Source organism: Dasypus novemcinctus, chromosome 26, assembly GCF_030445035.2.
Source record: "Dasypus novemcinctus isolate mDasNov1 chromosome 26, mDasNov1.1.hap2, whole genome shotgun sequence".
Classification (NCBI taxonomy): domain Eukaryota; kingdom Metazoa; phylum Chordata; class Mammalia; order Cingulata; family Dasypodidae; genus Dasypus; species Dasypus novemcinctus.
Genome location: NC_080698.1, coordinates 47,956,188 through 47,969,497, shown reverse-complemented (window position 1 = coordinate 47,969,497; position 13,310 = coordinate 47,956,188). Strand labels below are relative to the sequence as shown.

Genomic DNA, 13,310 nt, shown 5'->3' with positions numbered 1-13,310 from the left:
GATCTCTTCTGCCACCAGCACGGCTCCTCCCTTGGCTTGGGCACAGGGGTCTCCTGGCAGTCAGGAGTTCTAGCAGTGTGTTCCTGCCTCCTACTCGCTGCCTTGGGATCTTATGAAGCGCGGTTTCAGACTTAGTTTTCCTCGTCTGTAAAATGAAACTGGATCCCTTCCCTGACCCAAGGATCAGAGATAGCAGGGGAGTGGTCAAATAAGAGGCCCGTGTCTCTGGCTCTAGGTGGGAATCCTGGGCCTTGCTTCATGGAGGAGTCGCTGATGGATTCTAGCTCTCGCTCTGGACCCTAGGGTGTAAGCCCCCATCTCATCTCCTCCTCTTCACCCTCAAATAGAAATGGTGCCAAGCCCAGAATGCTTCACTTGCTCCTTTTTATTTGGCCCTGGGTCCAGGACGGGGGCAGTGGGGATCGAAGCAGGGGCTTCTCTGGCATCACGTCCCCCATGCCCCCCAGCCTCTGGGATGCATCGTTAAAGGGCAGGGGTTCTGGGAGGCTCTGCCCCTCCGGGAAGCACGCCTCAGCCTTGGCCTTGGGTTTGTCGCAAAGTCTGGCCTTGAACTTGCCTTTGGCCTTGACCTTCCTATGGGTGGTAGGAGGACTTCCTACTTCAAAGGGCGGAGACCACAGACCGTTTCCAGGACGGGGGCTGCCAAGGCTCTGGGGAGCAAGAGCCTCAGTGTGAAAGGAGGGGAGAAAAAAGCTGACCAGGACATCTGTACAGGAAAGGGGTTCTGGGGGAAATAAGCCTTCCCTTGGGGCTCCAGCCAGCCCAGGAGCTGCCCTCTGCCTGTGTCCTCCAGCCCTGACCCCCAGGGCTCAGCACCGCCCAGGGTGTGAGGCAGTGTGAGGCCCACCTTGCTTGGCTTCCAGCTGCTGGGCTTGAGCTCGGGCGTAGGTGGGAGCGTAATCAAAACCTGGGCGGTCGGCAGAGTCATCAGGGCCTTGCCTGTGGTCGACAGGGCCCGAGGGTCCACCATCTTGCCGTGCTGCAGCCTGAGGACCCGGCCCTGGGGTCGGAGCACGCGGGGAGAAGGCAGCCAGGCCTTGCTGTGGAGGCTGGGGAAGTGGTGGGGGGCTGTGGGAGCAAGGGAGCCTGTGAGGGCCGGGGGAGGGCCAGGGCGGAGCAGCTGCCGCACAGGGGGTGCACGGGTTAGGGGAACAGGGCTGGGGGTGAGGGCAGGTGCAGCCCTCCCAGTTCCTCTTCCAGAGGCAGAGGGAAGAACCCAGGGTTTGGAGTCCAACAGACCTGGGTCTGCATCCCAGCTCTGCCCCTTCGGAGCTGTGCAACCTCGGGCAACTTCCTTAAACTTCCTGATTCCTCAGCTGGAAAATGGGGATAATAGCACCTACCTTGCTAGGTGTTTGTGAGAACTAAAGGAGCTGATTAGGTAGCGTTACAGTGTAAACTGTTAAGAGCGGTACAAATATTAGTTCCTTTCCCCTAGAGGCGAACTTGGCAAGGAGGCAAAGGCAGGTCACCGCAGCAGGAAAAGCTTGGGCTCTGGAGAAAGGTCGACCTGGGAGGGAGTCCTGGCACCTTTGAAACAGACCTGACTTGCAGGGCGACTACTTTGAAGGGGAAAATACTCATTTGATTGTGTAATTTAAAAAAACACTTTGTGAGTGGTGGTTTTTCTTGCTCCTGGGTGGTTCAGGGTGGGGGAAGGGTGGGGCTGGGGGGCAGATTCGGGTGGCTGGGAGAGGCTATGAGAGCAGGAAGAAATTGCCTTGGGACTTGGGGGTGTTTTGGGGGAGTGGTCTTACCCAGGGCCTGGGGGGTCTTTGGACTCAGTGGCAATCTGTTCAAGGGATGGGGCTGCCTGTCCCCATTAGCAAAGGTCATGGTGAAAATGCAGCCCATCCTGGTGGCAGGGGGGTCCCACTTCCGGAGATTGGGGCGGACCAGGGCTGTGGCACTTTTCGCCTTGCCTTTCTTCCCCTTTCCAGGGGCCGAGGCGGTGGTAGTGGAGGCTGGCTTCTCAATGTGCCCCAGGCTCCTGGCCCCAGCAACTTTCCTAGAAGCTGACCTGTAGGTACGGGCCCCTGAGTCCTTCCCTTCCCCAGAGCCTTGCCAGGTCAGCAGCTGAGGGAGTGACGGACGAATGGCCATCCGCCGGTGACACATCGCATTGGGTTTCTTGATGGTGGAGCCCTCTACCACAAGCCGGATACCCACATAATGGGGTACCTCCACGGCAGGCTGTGGGGAAGAAGAGGAGACAAGGCCTGCTCAGACAGTGGGGTTCAAATCCTAGGCCCGGCAGGACCCAGGGCAGAGAATTAATTTCTGGGGTACCTGGTCAGAAGCCGTTTCTGGACTGAGAAATGGGACACCCACTCTGTCATCTATGGGGGTCTGGCCCTGGAGAGAGGCATGGGGCTGTGGGATGAGGCCCTGGGACTGGTAACCCAGAGCTGGCAGCAGGGGGTTAGGTCCTAGCCGTGCCCCACCAGCACTCCTCCACCCCATTGCTTTCCTAAGCTGCCCCCAGCTCCTGGAGGGCGTCACTGCGTTCCACACCACAGGCTGCAGAGAAAACTTGAAGTGAGACATCCAGACAGATGGGAGGCTTGGAACCTGTCATCTGTGAACCCCAATTATGAGAGAGTAGAAACTAAGAGTTCTAAAGAAAGTGTGTGGAGGGAACGAAGTAGCAAATGTGCACAGGGAGTCTGACAACAGAGCCTAAGAGAGGATCTCCCTTAAAATTTTCAGTTCCTAGTAAGTCATATTGTACTTCCTGCAGCTGGATTCTGGGAGAGCCCCTGTGTCTTGTTAACAATCCCCTTTTAAAACTAGTTTGAAGGGTTTTCTTGTGTCATCAGAGGATCCTGATGAGAATCTAGCTAAACATCAGAATCACCTGGAGCTTGTTAAAAACACAGCTATCAAAAAAACAAAAAAACAAAAAGCAAACAAACAACAGGGAAGTGGACTTGGCCCGGTGGTTAGGGCGTCCGTCTACCACATGGGAGGTCCGCGGTTCAAACCCTGGGCCTCCTTGACCCGTGTGCAGCTGGCCCATGCGCAGTGCTGATGCGCGCAAGGAGTGCCCTGCCATGCAGGGGTGTCCCCCGCGTAGGAGAGCCCCACACGCAAGGAGTGCGCCCCGTAAGGAGAGCCGCCCAGCGCGAAAGAAAGTGCAGCCTGCCCAGGAATGGCGCCGCAGGCATGGAGAGCTGATGCAGCAAGATGACACAACAACAACAAAAAAAGAAACACAGATTCCTGTGCCACTGACAACAACAGAAGCAGACAAAGAACACGCAGCAAATGGACACAGAGAACAGACAACTGGGGGGGAGGGGAGAGAAATAAATAAAATAAATCTTTAAAAAAAAATAGTTAAGTTGATTGGGAAACATCTTTATATCAGACAGCTAATAAATGTACTTTTATTTAAAGGTATGATAGAATTGGAAAAGTACTGTAGCAGTTTGATATTATTTATGAATTCCAAAAAGAAAGATTATGTTTGTAGAGTAGTCTGTTCCTTTAGGCATAAGCCCCTTTGATTGTATTAGACTCAGCTGAGATGCCTTTGACTAAATTATGTGAAGATTAGGGCTTTGATTCAACCACGTCTTTAGAGTGCAACTCAGCACTAAGTTAGCAGGTGAAACTCAGGCTAAGTCCCTGCCCCCTTGGTGGGCTTTGTAAACAGACACTCAGTCAAGAAGACACACAGAAGAAGATACACGAGAAAAGATAAAGCGCTCCATAGATGCCAGAGGTGAGAACTTGGTCGTGACACAGAAGAAGACACAGAAGAGGACAGAACTTGGTTATTTTGGTCCTGCCATGTGACAAAAAGGAGAAGGCTCAAAGAGCTAAAGCCCCAGGAAGAGAGATGAGCCCTATGCTGGGATTGGAAGAAGCTGGACCCACAGCAGCTAAAGAAGAAGGAAGGAGAGACCAGGCAGAGACCGCCTGCCATCTTGCTTCAACACGTGGCAACTGACTTGGGTGAGAAAGTACCTCTTAGGGTACCTTGAGTTGGACTATTTAGGGCCTTGTGAATGTAAGCTTTTACCCCAAATAAATACCCTTTATAAAAGCCAACAGATTTCTGGTACTTTGCATCAGCACTCCTTTGGCTGACTAATACATGTACCATTTTGCAATTCTAATAAAATAGGCAAGAATCAAAATTGGATGTCAAAACAATTAGGTAAAAAGAGGGACAGGAAAATGTGTAATTTGTACACAGCCAAAGTATCACCTTACCAACTGATAATTTACACAGGAGGACCTACCTTACAATGGAAAGCTCTGGCAGCCACCACCTTAGCGCACAGTCCAACTTAGCATCACTAACAGTGAGACTCAGAGTAGGTGCCTCATGATACCCGTCAAGGTCCCTGGCATCACCTTGCAAGGATTCTTGCCAAAAATGTTTAACCTGAACCTCATCAAGCTTTTGACCTAACTTCTTGTTTACAGGACATTCAAATGACAGAAGGACAAGTTAAACAACAGCACAAAGGAACATTCAGATAAATCCAGAATGTGGGACAGGTCTACAAAACAACCAGTCTCGTCTCTTCGAAAGGGCAAGACTATGGGGGGGAAAGTGGTGGACTGTCTCAGATTAAAAGAGATTAAAGAGACAAAACTATGAATGCAAGGCGTGAACCTTGATTAGGTGTTGGCTAGGGAAAAAAAAACAGCTATAAAAGACTTTTCGGGGACAACCAAGGGAATTTATAAATGCAGATGCACAGACCCTGAGCCAGACATTTTGAAATATTCTCTGGGGGCAGAGCTTCCTGGTAGTCATATTTTCGAAAAGCTTTCTCAGTGATTTTGTAAACCAACCTTTGGGAATCACTGCCCTTACATCACAAGTACATTCCTCCTTGGGGCTTTTGTCTGATTTTCCTCCCCTTATTGCTTCTCATTTAAAATTTTTGAAACCAAAATGCCAATATATGAATTTAAAATATGATCAGAAAGTAGAAAGTGACCAAGACACTTGGGTCATATGATCATAACATTCTCTCCCTGTAGCCAGACTTTTCGAGGGAAGCTGAATCCTAATCAGAAAGCACTCAAATTGCCACAAGAAATTATTGCCCAGGAGCTCAGAAACCCTGAAATCAATTTTCTGGTTGATTGTTTTATCCTATGCTCTTCTGTAAGTGGGCTCAAATCTTTTTTTTTTTTTTCTTTCTTGGAACAAGATGAGTAAAAGAATTACAGGATGAGTAAAATAGTTAATATTAGCAGCTACCACTAATTGACTCTTATGTTCCAGGCGCTTTGTTTGTGGTGTCATTCACAATGAAACTCCTAATAGCCTTGTTATGTAGTAACAACCATAGCTAAACCTTGTATAGCATTTGCTACATGCCACGTATGGTTCTAAAGTGCTTTACTGATATCAACAAATTTACTTCTCACAACAGCCTATGAGGTTGGTACTATGCTCATTTTCACTTGACAGATGAGGAAACTGAGACCCCTGGAGGTTAGGAACTTGTCCAGAGTTCATGGTTACTATGCAGGGATTTAAACCGAGGGGGGTTCCAAAGTCTATGCTCATCACTCTATGCTATTATACTGCCTCTCTAGAAATATTATTTGCACATATTCCATCCTTTCAAACCCCAGGAGAAAGATGATAATATTGCCTCCATTTTACAGATGAAGAAACGGAGGCTCAGGGTCAGGAAGTCACTAAGTCACTGTGGCAGAACTGGGACTTGAACCTGGGTCTGCCTGACTGCAGAGACCTTGTGCTTCACTATGGGGCTCCCTGGGAGAGGCAGCAGACACCTTGGCAGGGGATGTGGGAAGGGGTCTGAGTGCAGGGTCCTGTCTGGACAGGGCCACCTCACCTGCTTGTAGATGAGCTCAAAGGCCCCCGTGTCACAGTTGCGGTCCTGACGCCGGTCGATGACCACGCGGAGGGTGTCGGCTTGCACACCAGCACACAGCCGAGCAGTGACAGCTGTGGAGGGCGCCATGGTGGGGCTGGCATTGATTTCGATTAGCCAGGGCTGGAAGTCCTCCCCAAACACGAAGTCAGCACCGTAGAGCTCAAAGCTGGCCTTTCGGCACTGCACGGTGTCCTGAGAGGTCTGCAGCGCGTGGATCACGGCAGCCTTCATGCCGGGCACGATGACGGTGGACCAAGCCTTCGGGGCCCCCATCTCCTGCAAGTGCGCCTGGAACTTCTGGCTGGACCACATGTTGTCTGGGGGCAGTAGTGGGTGCCGGTGGCATGAGTTCTCCAGATGCTTCTGGATGGAATTGTTGCACAGGTGTACCGAGCTGGGGCAGAGAGCAGAAAGCTGAGGCCCCGGCCCCTTGTGCTACTCCCACCCAAACTCAGGGAGGGCAGGCAAACCCTGGAACCAGCCCTGGGCCACCCTTAGATCACTGACTCTGAGATGGGGCTCAGCCTGGGGGACAAGGGGGTCTAAGGAAAGCCAGAACCCATCTCATCTCTCAGGGGTCCCTCTGATGGCACTCAGTGTGGGGACCAGTGTTAAGTACCCTGTGCATCATTTCAGTTAATCCTCCCAGTGTTTGGAAGATAAGGTAGGTAAGAGTATGGGCCCTGGATAGTCACCAAGATGTGTTCGAGTCCCATCGTCACCACTGATTAGTTGGGAGCTCTTAGGCAAGTCCTTTAACCTCTCTGAGTCCTCATTTCACATCTGTAAAATGGGGGTAACAATAGTGCCCCCTTCCCTGGGCTTTCATTAAGAATGACTGAGATAATATACATGAAGTGCTTAGCACCTGTCAGTACAAAGCACTCAACAAGTGACAGCTAGAATTGCTGCTATTACTGCTTCCGTTCTTCAGAGGTGGAAACCAAGGCTTAAAATAGGTTTTCACTTGAGCAAAGTCACACAGCTAGAAAGCTGCGGAGATGCTATTTCAACCCAGGCTTCCCCCAGGCTTCCTCACTGTGCCCACCACCACCACCCACCACCAATTTAAAACTGCAACTTGCCTCTCTGCGCTCACCCTTCTCCTGATCCTTTTACCTGCTCTACATTTTCTCCTTTTCTTCATAACATGTATCACCTTTTAACAGATTAGGTAATTTTACTTTGATATTCATTGCCTATTTTCTGTTTCTCCCTGCTAGAACGTGGGCTTCTCGATAGCTGGGATCTTGGTTTGTTCACTGCTATATCCTGAGTGGCACATGGTACACCCTCAGTAAGTACACGTTAGATGGCATGATGGATGGCTGGGTTGATGGAGGGAGGGATGGATGGATGGATGGATGGATGGCTTGCCTGCTGCCTGCAGAGCCTGTGTTTGGAGCCCAGGCTGGTACAATTCTACTATACTACAATTGCTTGCTTGCTTGCCATCTTCCCAATTAGACTGGGAAAAATGGGAGGTAGGTGGTGGGGCTCACTTGTCCAGGTTCTTCAGGGAGAAGGGCTGTGTGGAGAAGCGGATGTAGCTGTCACGGTAGAACCACACAGTAAGTGGGTTCCAGTCGGTCACCAGGAACCACTGTCTCAGGTCAAACTTGGTACCAAAGATGAGTAGAGGCCGCTCAATATACTTCTGCACCACCCACTTGCCGTCCTTTATCACCAGGGGGTTGCCGTCCACCAGTTTCAGCATCTCTTCCAGGTGGTCCATGCACACGATGCCTAAGAGGGAAGGCGGCAGAGTTGGATCACGGGTCAGGTCAGGCTTGGGCTGGAAGAAGAGCTGTGGGACCACAGCGCACCACAAACTCTCATCCTCGCAGAACTATAGGGTCAAATGGGGAAGGCTGACTCCCTCCATCAGAACCCTATTCCCTTTGGGAAAGCTGAGAATCTGCCAAGGATTTAAATTTTTAAAAAATTTACCAGTTTTTGTTTTATTGAAAAGGAATATATGCACAGATTAAAATTCAAATAGTATTTATTCTTGGGATCTTTTTTTAAAGAATCATGTGCATATATTACTTTAATTTCCCCCAAGAATTAACAGAATATAAACTACAACAAAATCAAATGTACGAAAGAGTAAATAATAAAAAATGTCTCCTTCCCCAGAGGCAGCCGATTGCTGTTTCCAGGTCTTTGTGGCTTTCTTCCCATGTGAGTCTATATGTGCCTCTGCTTCATAAGCGTATATAAATTAAAACATGTTAAGGATTTAGGACAGTGCTTGGGCTATGGTAAGCTTTCAGTAAATGTTAACTCATACTATTATTATTAATTATCTATAGCATGAATTTCTAGCAGAATTACTGGTTCCAAAGATATGTCCATTTTTCATTTTCTGTTGCCAATTGACCTCCAAAGATGTTCTACCAATTTGCACCCCCAACAAAAATGTATGAGATTGTGTATTTCCCTACATCCTATCCAACACTGTTGGGTTTTTTTTTCACTTCTTCCAGTGAAAAATGATCTCTCATTTTAGTTTCATCTCTTTTATAATGACTAAAGTTAAATATCTAACGCATAAGAGGAAAATAACAGAACCACTTCACAAACCAAACACACACACTCACAAATCAATCTCATTCCTTCATGGTTTGGACTCAGCAGCCTGAATAATTTGTGCCGGTTTCCCAAACCATATCCTTTCTCAAATGACAAGAGAGACCACCAAGATTCCAAGAACATGCTGCCTTTTGTAACAGAAAACTGACTGTTCATGCCTATTAACCCAGCCATTTCACTCCTAGGAATTTATCCCAAGGAAATACATGGGAACAGGCCAAAAAGATATGCTCAGACGTTCGTCATAATGTTGCTGGTAATAGCAAAAAATGAAAAAACCGTGAAGACAATTTAAATATCCATCAGGATAGGAGCAGATTCATGCATGATGGTACATCCAAACAAGATTAGACTGTGCATCTGTCAAAAAGAATGAGGTTAAGAGTATACACTATGCTTTTATAGAAAATTCAAAAGTAGGCAACACTGGGGAGTGGATGTGGCTCAAGCAGTTGAGTGCCCACCTCCCACATGGGAGGTCCCAGGTTTGGTTCCTGGTGCCCTCTAAAGAAAAGAGACAATGAGCAAAAGTAGGCAAGACTAATCTATGGCATTAGAAGTCAGGATGGTGGTTATTGTTGTGAGGAGGTACAGAATGGGAGGAGACATGGGAGGGAGTCCCTAGGGTGCAGGTAATCTTTTATTTCCTGATCTGGGTGTTGGTTACATGAGTATGTTCACTTTATGAAAATTCACCGAGCCGTAGACTCACAATGTGTGCCCTCGTCAACGAAGTATATTATAGATACATTTAATAAAGTATTTTTAAAATGGAGGGAAAATGTTGAAATTTGATGATAGGTACATGGTGGTCCATTATATTATTCTCTCTACTTTTGTGTCTATTTGAATGTATCTTTAATAATAGGTTAAAAGCACACAAAAAAATAATAAAGCCGGTCTAGATGTACCAAAAGGAGTGATCTCCAATACTGAGAGTTAAGAAAAAAGAACAGTGCAAAATACAATATGTGCTGTTGGGCAGGATCTAATAACAAAGGTAAAAAGACTCAAAAGGACGTTTTTGGGATATATGAAAAAACTGGAATACAGACTAAGCTTTATATCAATGTTAAATTTCTTGAACTTCATAACTGCACTTAAGGTAATTACATAAGTGAATACCCTTGGTTCCTAGGAAATGTAGATAGAAGTATGTGTTCAAGGAGCATGAAATGTGCAACCTAGGGGGCGGGGGCAGTGGGGTTGAATGGGACCTCATATATTTTTTTTAATGTAATTAAAAAATAATAATAAAAAATAAATATTTAAAAAAAAAAAAAGAAATGTGCAACCTGCTCTCAGAGTTCAGAACATAGATAGTTTAATAGATACAGAATGATACAATAAATGTGGACCATGTTAATATGGGTGGATCTGGGTATCTAGGTGGGGTGGGGTGGGGTGGGGTGGGGTGGGAGTATGTTGGAGTTCTGTCTGTGGGGTTTTATTTTTGCAACTGTCCTGTACGTTTGAAATTATTTCAAAATACAAAGTTTAAAGAAGAAAAAAGAAAGGTACAAAAAAGACATGAGTTATAGTGTTATGGAGAGATACAATAAATGAAAAAAGGAGACTACAGAATACTATGTTCTTGTTTAAAATTTTACATACACATACACATTTGTATACCAAATGTGTAGAAGAAAGTGTAAAAAGAAGCATACAAAGAGGTTAACAGTAGTTATCTCTTAGTGAAATCAGAGGTCGCTTTTACTTTCTTCTTTCTACTTTGCTGTACCATCTGATTTTATTTTATGATGAACACATAACATTTTTGTAATTGGAGAAAAAAAAAATGCAACAATTTTCAAGGTAGAAAAAGAAAAGAGCCTGATGCTGGTTTGGAAGCCACATCCCCAAGAGGAGTCTCCCAAGTTTGTGGAGCTGCAACAGCTTCCCTGGGACATGAATAATTTCACCCGAGGGCAGTACTGAGGGATCTGGTGCCAAAAGTCTGTTTTCTACCTCTCAGGAGTCCTTAATCAGCCATTAAAGTCTGATTAATAAACCATCCCAGCTTGCTGGCTCCCCTTTTTAAATTCCATTTTCACTTGGCTGAGCAACCAGAGTAATAGTTAATAATAGCAAACGATTACATACTAGTTACTATGTAAAGGCACAGGCTTTAAGTAGTTTATATATATTAACTCATTTAATCCTCTGGGGGAGGTATATTTGGTGCCATCTGACTCATGAGGAAAATGAGACACAGAAGAGGTTAACTAAATGCCCCAACTCTTACAAGTGGCAGAGGCAGAGCTGGGATTTGAATGGGTCCCCAGAACCCATGCCCTGCACCCCCACAATGTGCTTCACAAGGCTGCACTGAGCAAACCCCTGAGCCCTGAGCCGAAAAAGGAACTGTACGTGTCATACCTGACCATCACCAGACCAACCTAAGGTGCTAACCCAAACTCTGAGGACAGGCGAGGAGGAACTGGCATCATCACAGCAGCAGCCAGCATTTGTGGGGTGCTTACTCTGTGTCAGGCACTATCCGAGCTTTAGACATACTACCTCATTTAAACCTCATCTCATAGGAGGCATTCTCATCCCCATTGCACAGATGAGGAAACTGAGGCTCAGAGAGCTGATATAACTGGCTTACAGTCACAGAGCATGTTGGCAGCAGAGCTGGGATTGGAATGCAGGCAGTTTGGCTTCAGAGCCACTACTGACTTCCCTGACCTCCAGCGAGGGGAGGCAGGCCGCAGGGTGTGGGTGCAGGAAACGAGCTGACCCCCACCTCGTCCGCGGGACTTGGCTCCCGGCTTCACGATCCAGATGTTGCGATCCCCTTCCATGTCGATCTGGGGCACCACAGACCGCAGCTGCTGCAGAATGTCCTCGCAGCGCTGGACCTGCGTTTCCAGGTGCTTGAGCTCTGCCCCCTCGCTGTGGGGAGATGGTGGGACTTGGGCAGGGCTGGGCCCGGGGGCGGATGGGTGGACAGAGCAGGAGGAGACACAAGCCCCCCTGGCCGGGGTCCAGCCAACCTTAGACATGCCCTTCCCACTGAGATCCAGATAGGTTGCCTTTCCCACACCTCCATCCCAGCCCTCCCGCTGCCCCCCAAGCCCTAAGCGGCCCGGGACTCTGTCCCTGACTGTTCAAATGGGGGAAGATGGGGAAATTCCACTTACTGCACCCCCTACCCGCCACCTCCCTTACTGCCCTTGGCCGAATGTAATCACAGCAGCTCCTCTGCTGGGGCACCGCTGCGGGCCAGGGACCCTGTCCAGGGCTTTCCTCTGTAATCGCTAATCGTTCCTGGCCCTGTTTTAGGGAAGTGTAAATGGAAGCGCGGAGAGTTGAGGGACTGGCCTAAGGCCACACTTTGAGCTAAGCAGCCAAGCCAGGCTGCCCACTTGCTTCTGGCTGATTCCTCTACTCACAGGCCCCTCCAAATCTGGACCTCACACTGATTGCCGGGGGTGGGGTGCCTCCCGAGTCTCATTCCCTTCAAGCCCATTTGTATCCTACAGCTCCTTGCATTTACTTCTCTTCCCATCACCTATCACCAACTGACACGTACGCTCACTCAGCTCCTGTCTGTCCGCCTCCCGGGAATGCCTCTTCCTAAGAGCAGGCACACCTTGGCGCTGCTGTCCTCGGCTGTGTTCCCTGAATCTGTCGCTCGTCACTGCTCCCTAAGTGGCTGTTCAGTGAACCAAGGGTTGGGTGGTAAGTACCCTGGGAGGAGCTCACCCCGGAGACTGGGCGGTACAGATAGGGGCTCATGGACAAAGAGGAGCCGTTCCCTACAGGACACAAAATGTCCTGAGCGAAACCAAGTCACGTAATACCCCACAGGGCTGCCTCACCTAAGTTCTCCCATTTCTTTTCTTCTGGCTGAAACAGAAGCCTCCACGAGATGCTAACCTCTCTCATCTTAGCCTCTCGGGCCATCTCCAGCCACGGAGAATTTCTGTCTCTTTTAATGAGGAGGCAGGAGCCACTGGGGCAGTACCAGGAGAGGTTCCTACCAACCTCAAGAGCTTTCTGGAGCCTGGCACAATGCTTGGCACACAGGAGGTGCTCAATAAATGCTTGCTGAATGTTCAATAAATGTTTGCCGAATGTTCTCCCTGCATACAGGGCCCTTCTCCCTCCAATCCCTTATGCTCACCTCTGCTGAATTTAATCTCCTTAAAACAGCACTAGTCTCATTTTGATATTTCTACCCCCTGCTCAAGAACCTTTTCCCAAACTGTGTTCTGAAAACATTACCCCTTAGATGCTCCGACAGAGGGAGGGATCTAGATCTAGATCTGACAGACGTAGAGTCACAAAAGCACAGGAGCCTCTGGGAGGCTTATACCACCTATTACATATTAAAGGTGCTGAGAAGTACCACATGAAGGAAATCAGTCTAATTAATTTTGTTTAACCCCATGCTTTCCAAACTTGATGGACCACAAAAGCCCTTTGTTCATACAATCTATTTACATCCTGTAGAACTAGCACCTGGTGCAATGTACTTTGGGAAACATTCGCCTCCCGAATAAAATCTAAATGACTTAATAGATTTCTTTTGTCTATGAGGATACTATGACCCTGTGCTGGGCACATAATATGAACTATTCTCTGCAATCCTATCTTTGAGGTAGACATTATTTTAAAATCTATTTTGCATTTGTGAAAAGTAAAGCTCAAAAAGATCAGTGATGTTCCCGAGATCACAGAGCTTGGCAGTCACAAAACCAGGACTTGAACTCAGGTCTGTCTGACAGCACAAGCCATGATCTTAAGACTATGCTATGCCACAAATGCAATGGGAGCCTTGAAGGCTCCTGAGCAGGAGCTGTAGGGTGA

General features: G+C 47.9%; 1 protein-coding gene across 1 annotated transcript in view; it reads right to left on the bottom strand.

Annotated features, from left to right (window-relative positions):
• Positions 1 to 367: 367 nt before the first annotated feature.
• Positions 368 to 13,310, bottom strand: part of TTLL3 (tubulin tyrosine ligase like 3) — a 22,137-nt gene continuing 9,194 nt past the window's right edge. Inside the window, 7 exon segments of the mRNA XM_058288244.2 lie at positions 368 to 813; positions 815 to 856; positions 858 to 1,089; positions 1,944 to 2,214; positions 5,856 to 6,291; positions 7,400 to 7,643; positions 11,242 to 11,390. Of these exon segments, the coding sequence (XP_058144227.1) occupies positions 372 to 813; positions 815 to 856; positions 858 to 1,089; positions 1,944 to 2,214; positions 5,856 to 6,291; positions 7,400 to 7,643; positions 11,242 to 11,390 (1,816 nt within the window). The 3' untranslated portion in view covers positions 368 to 371.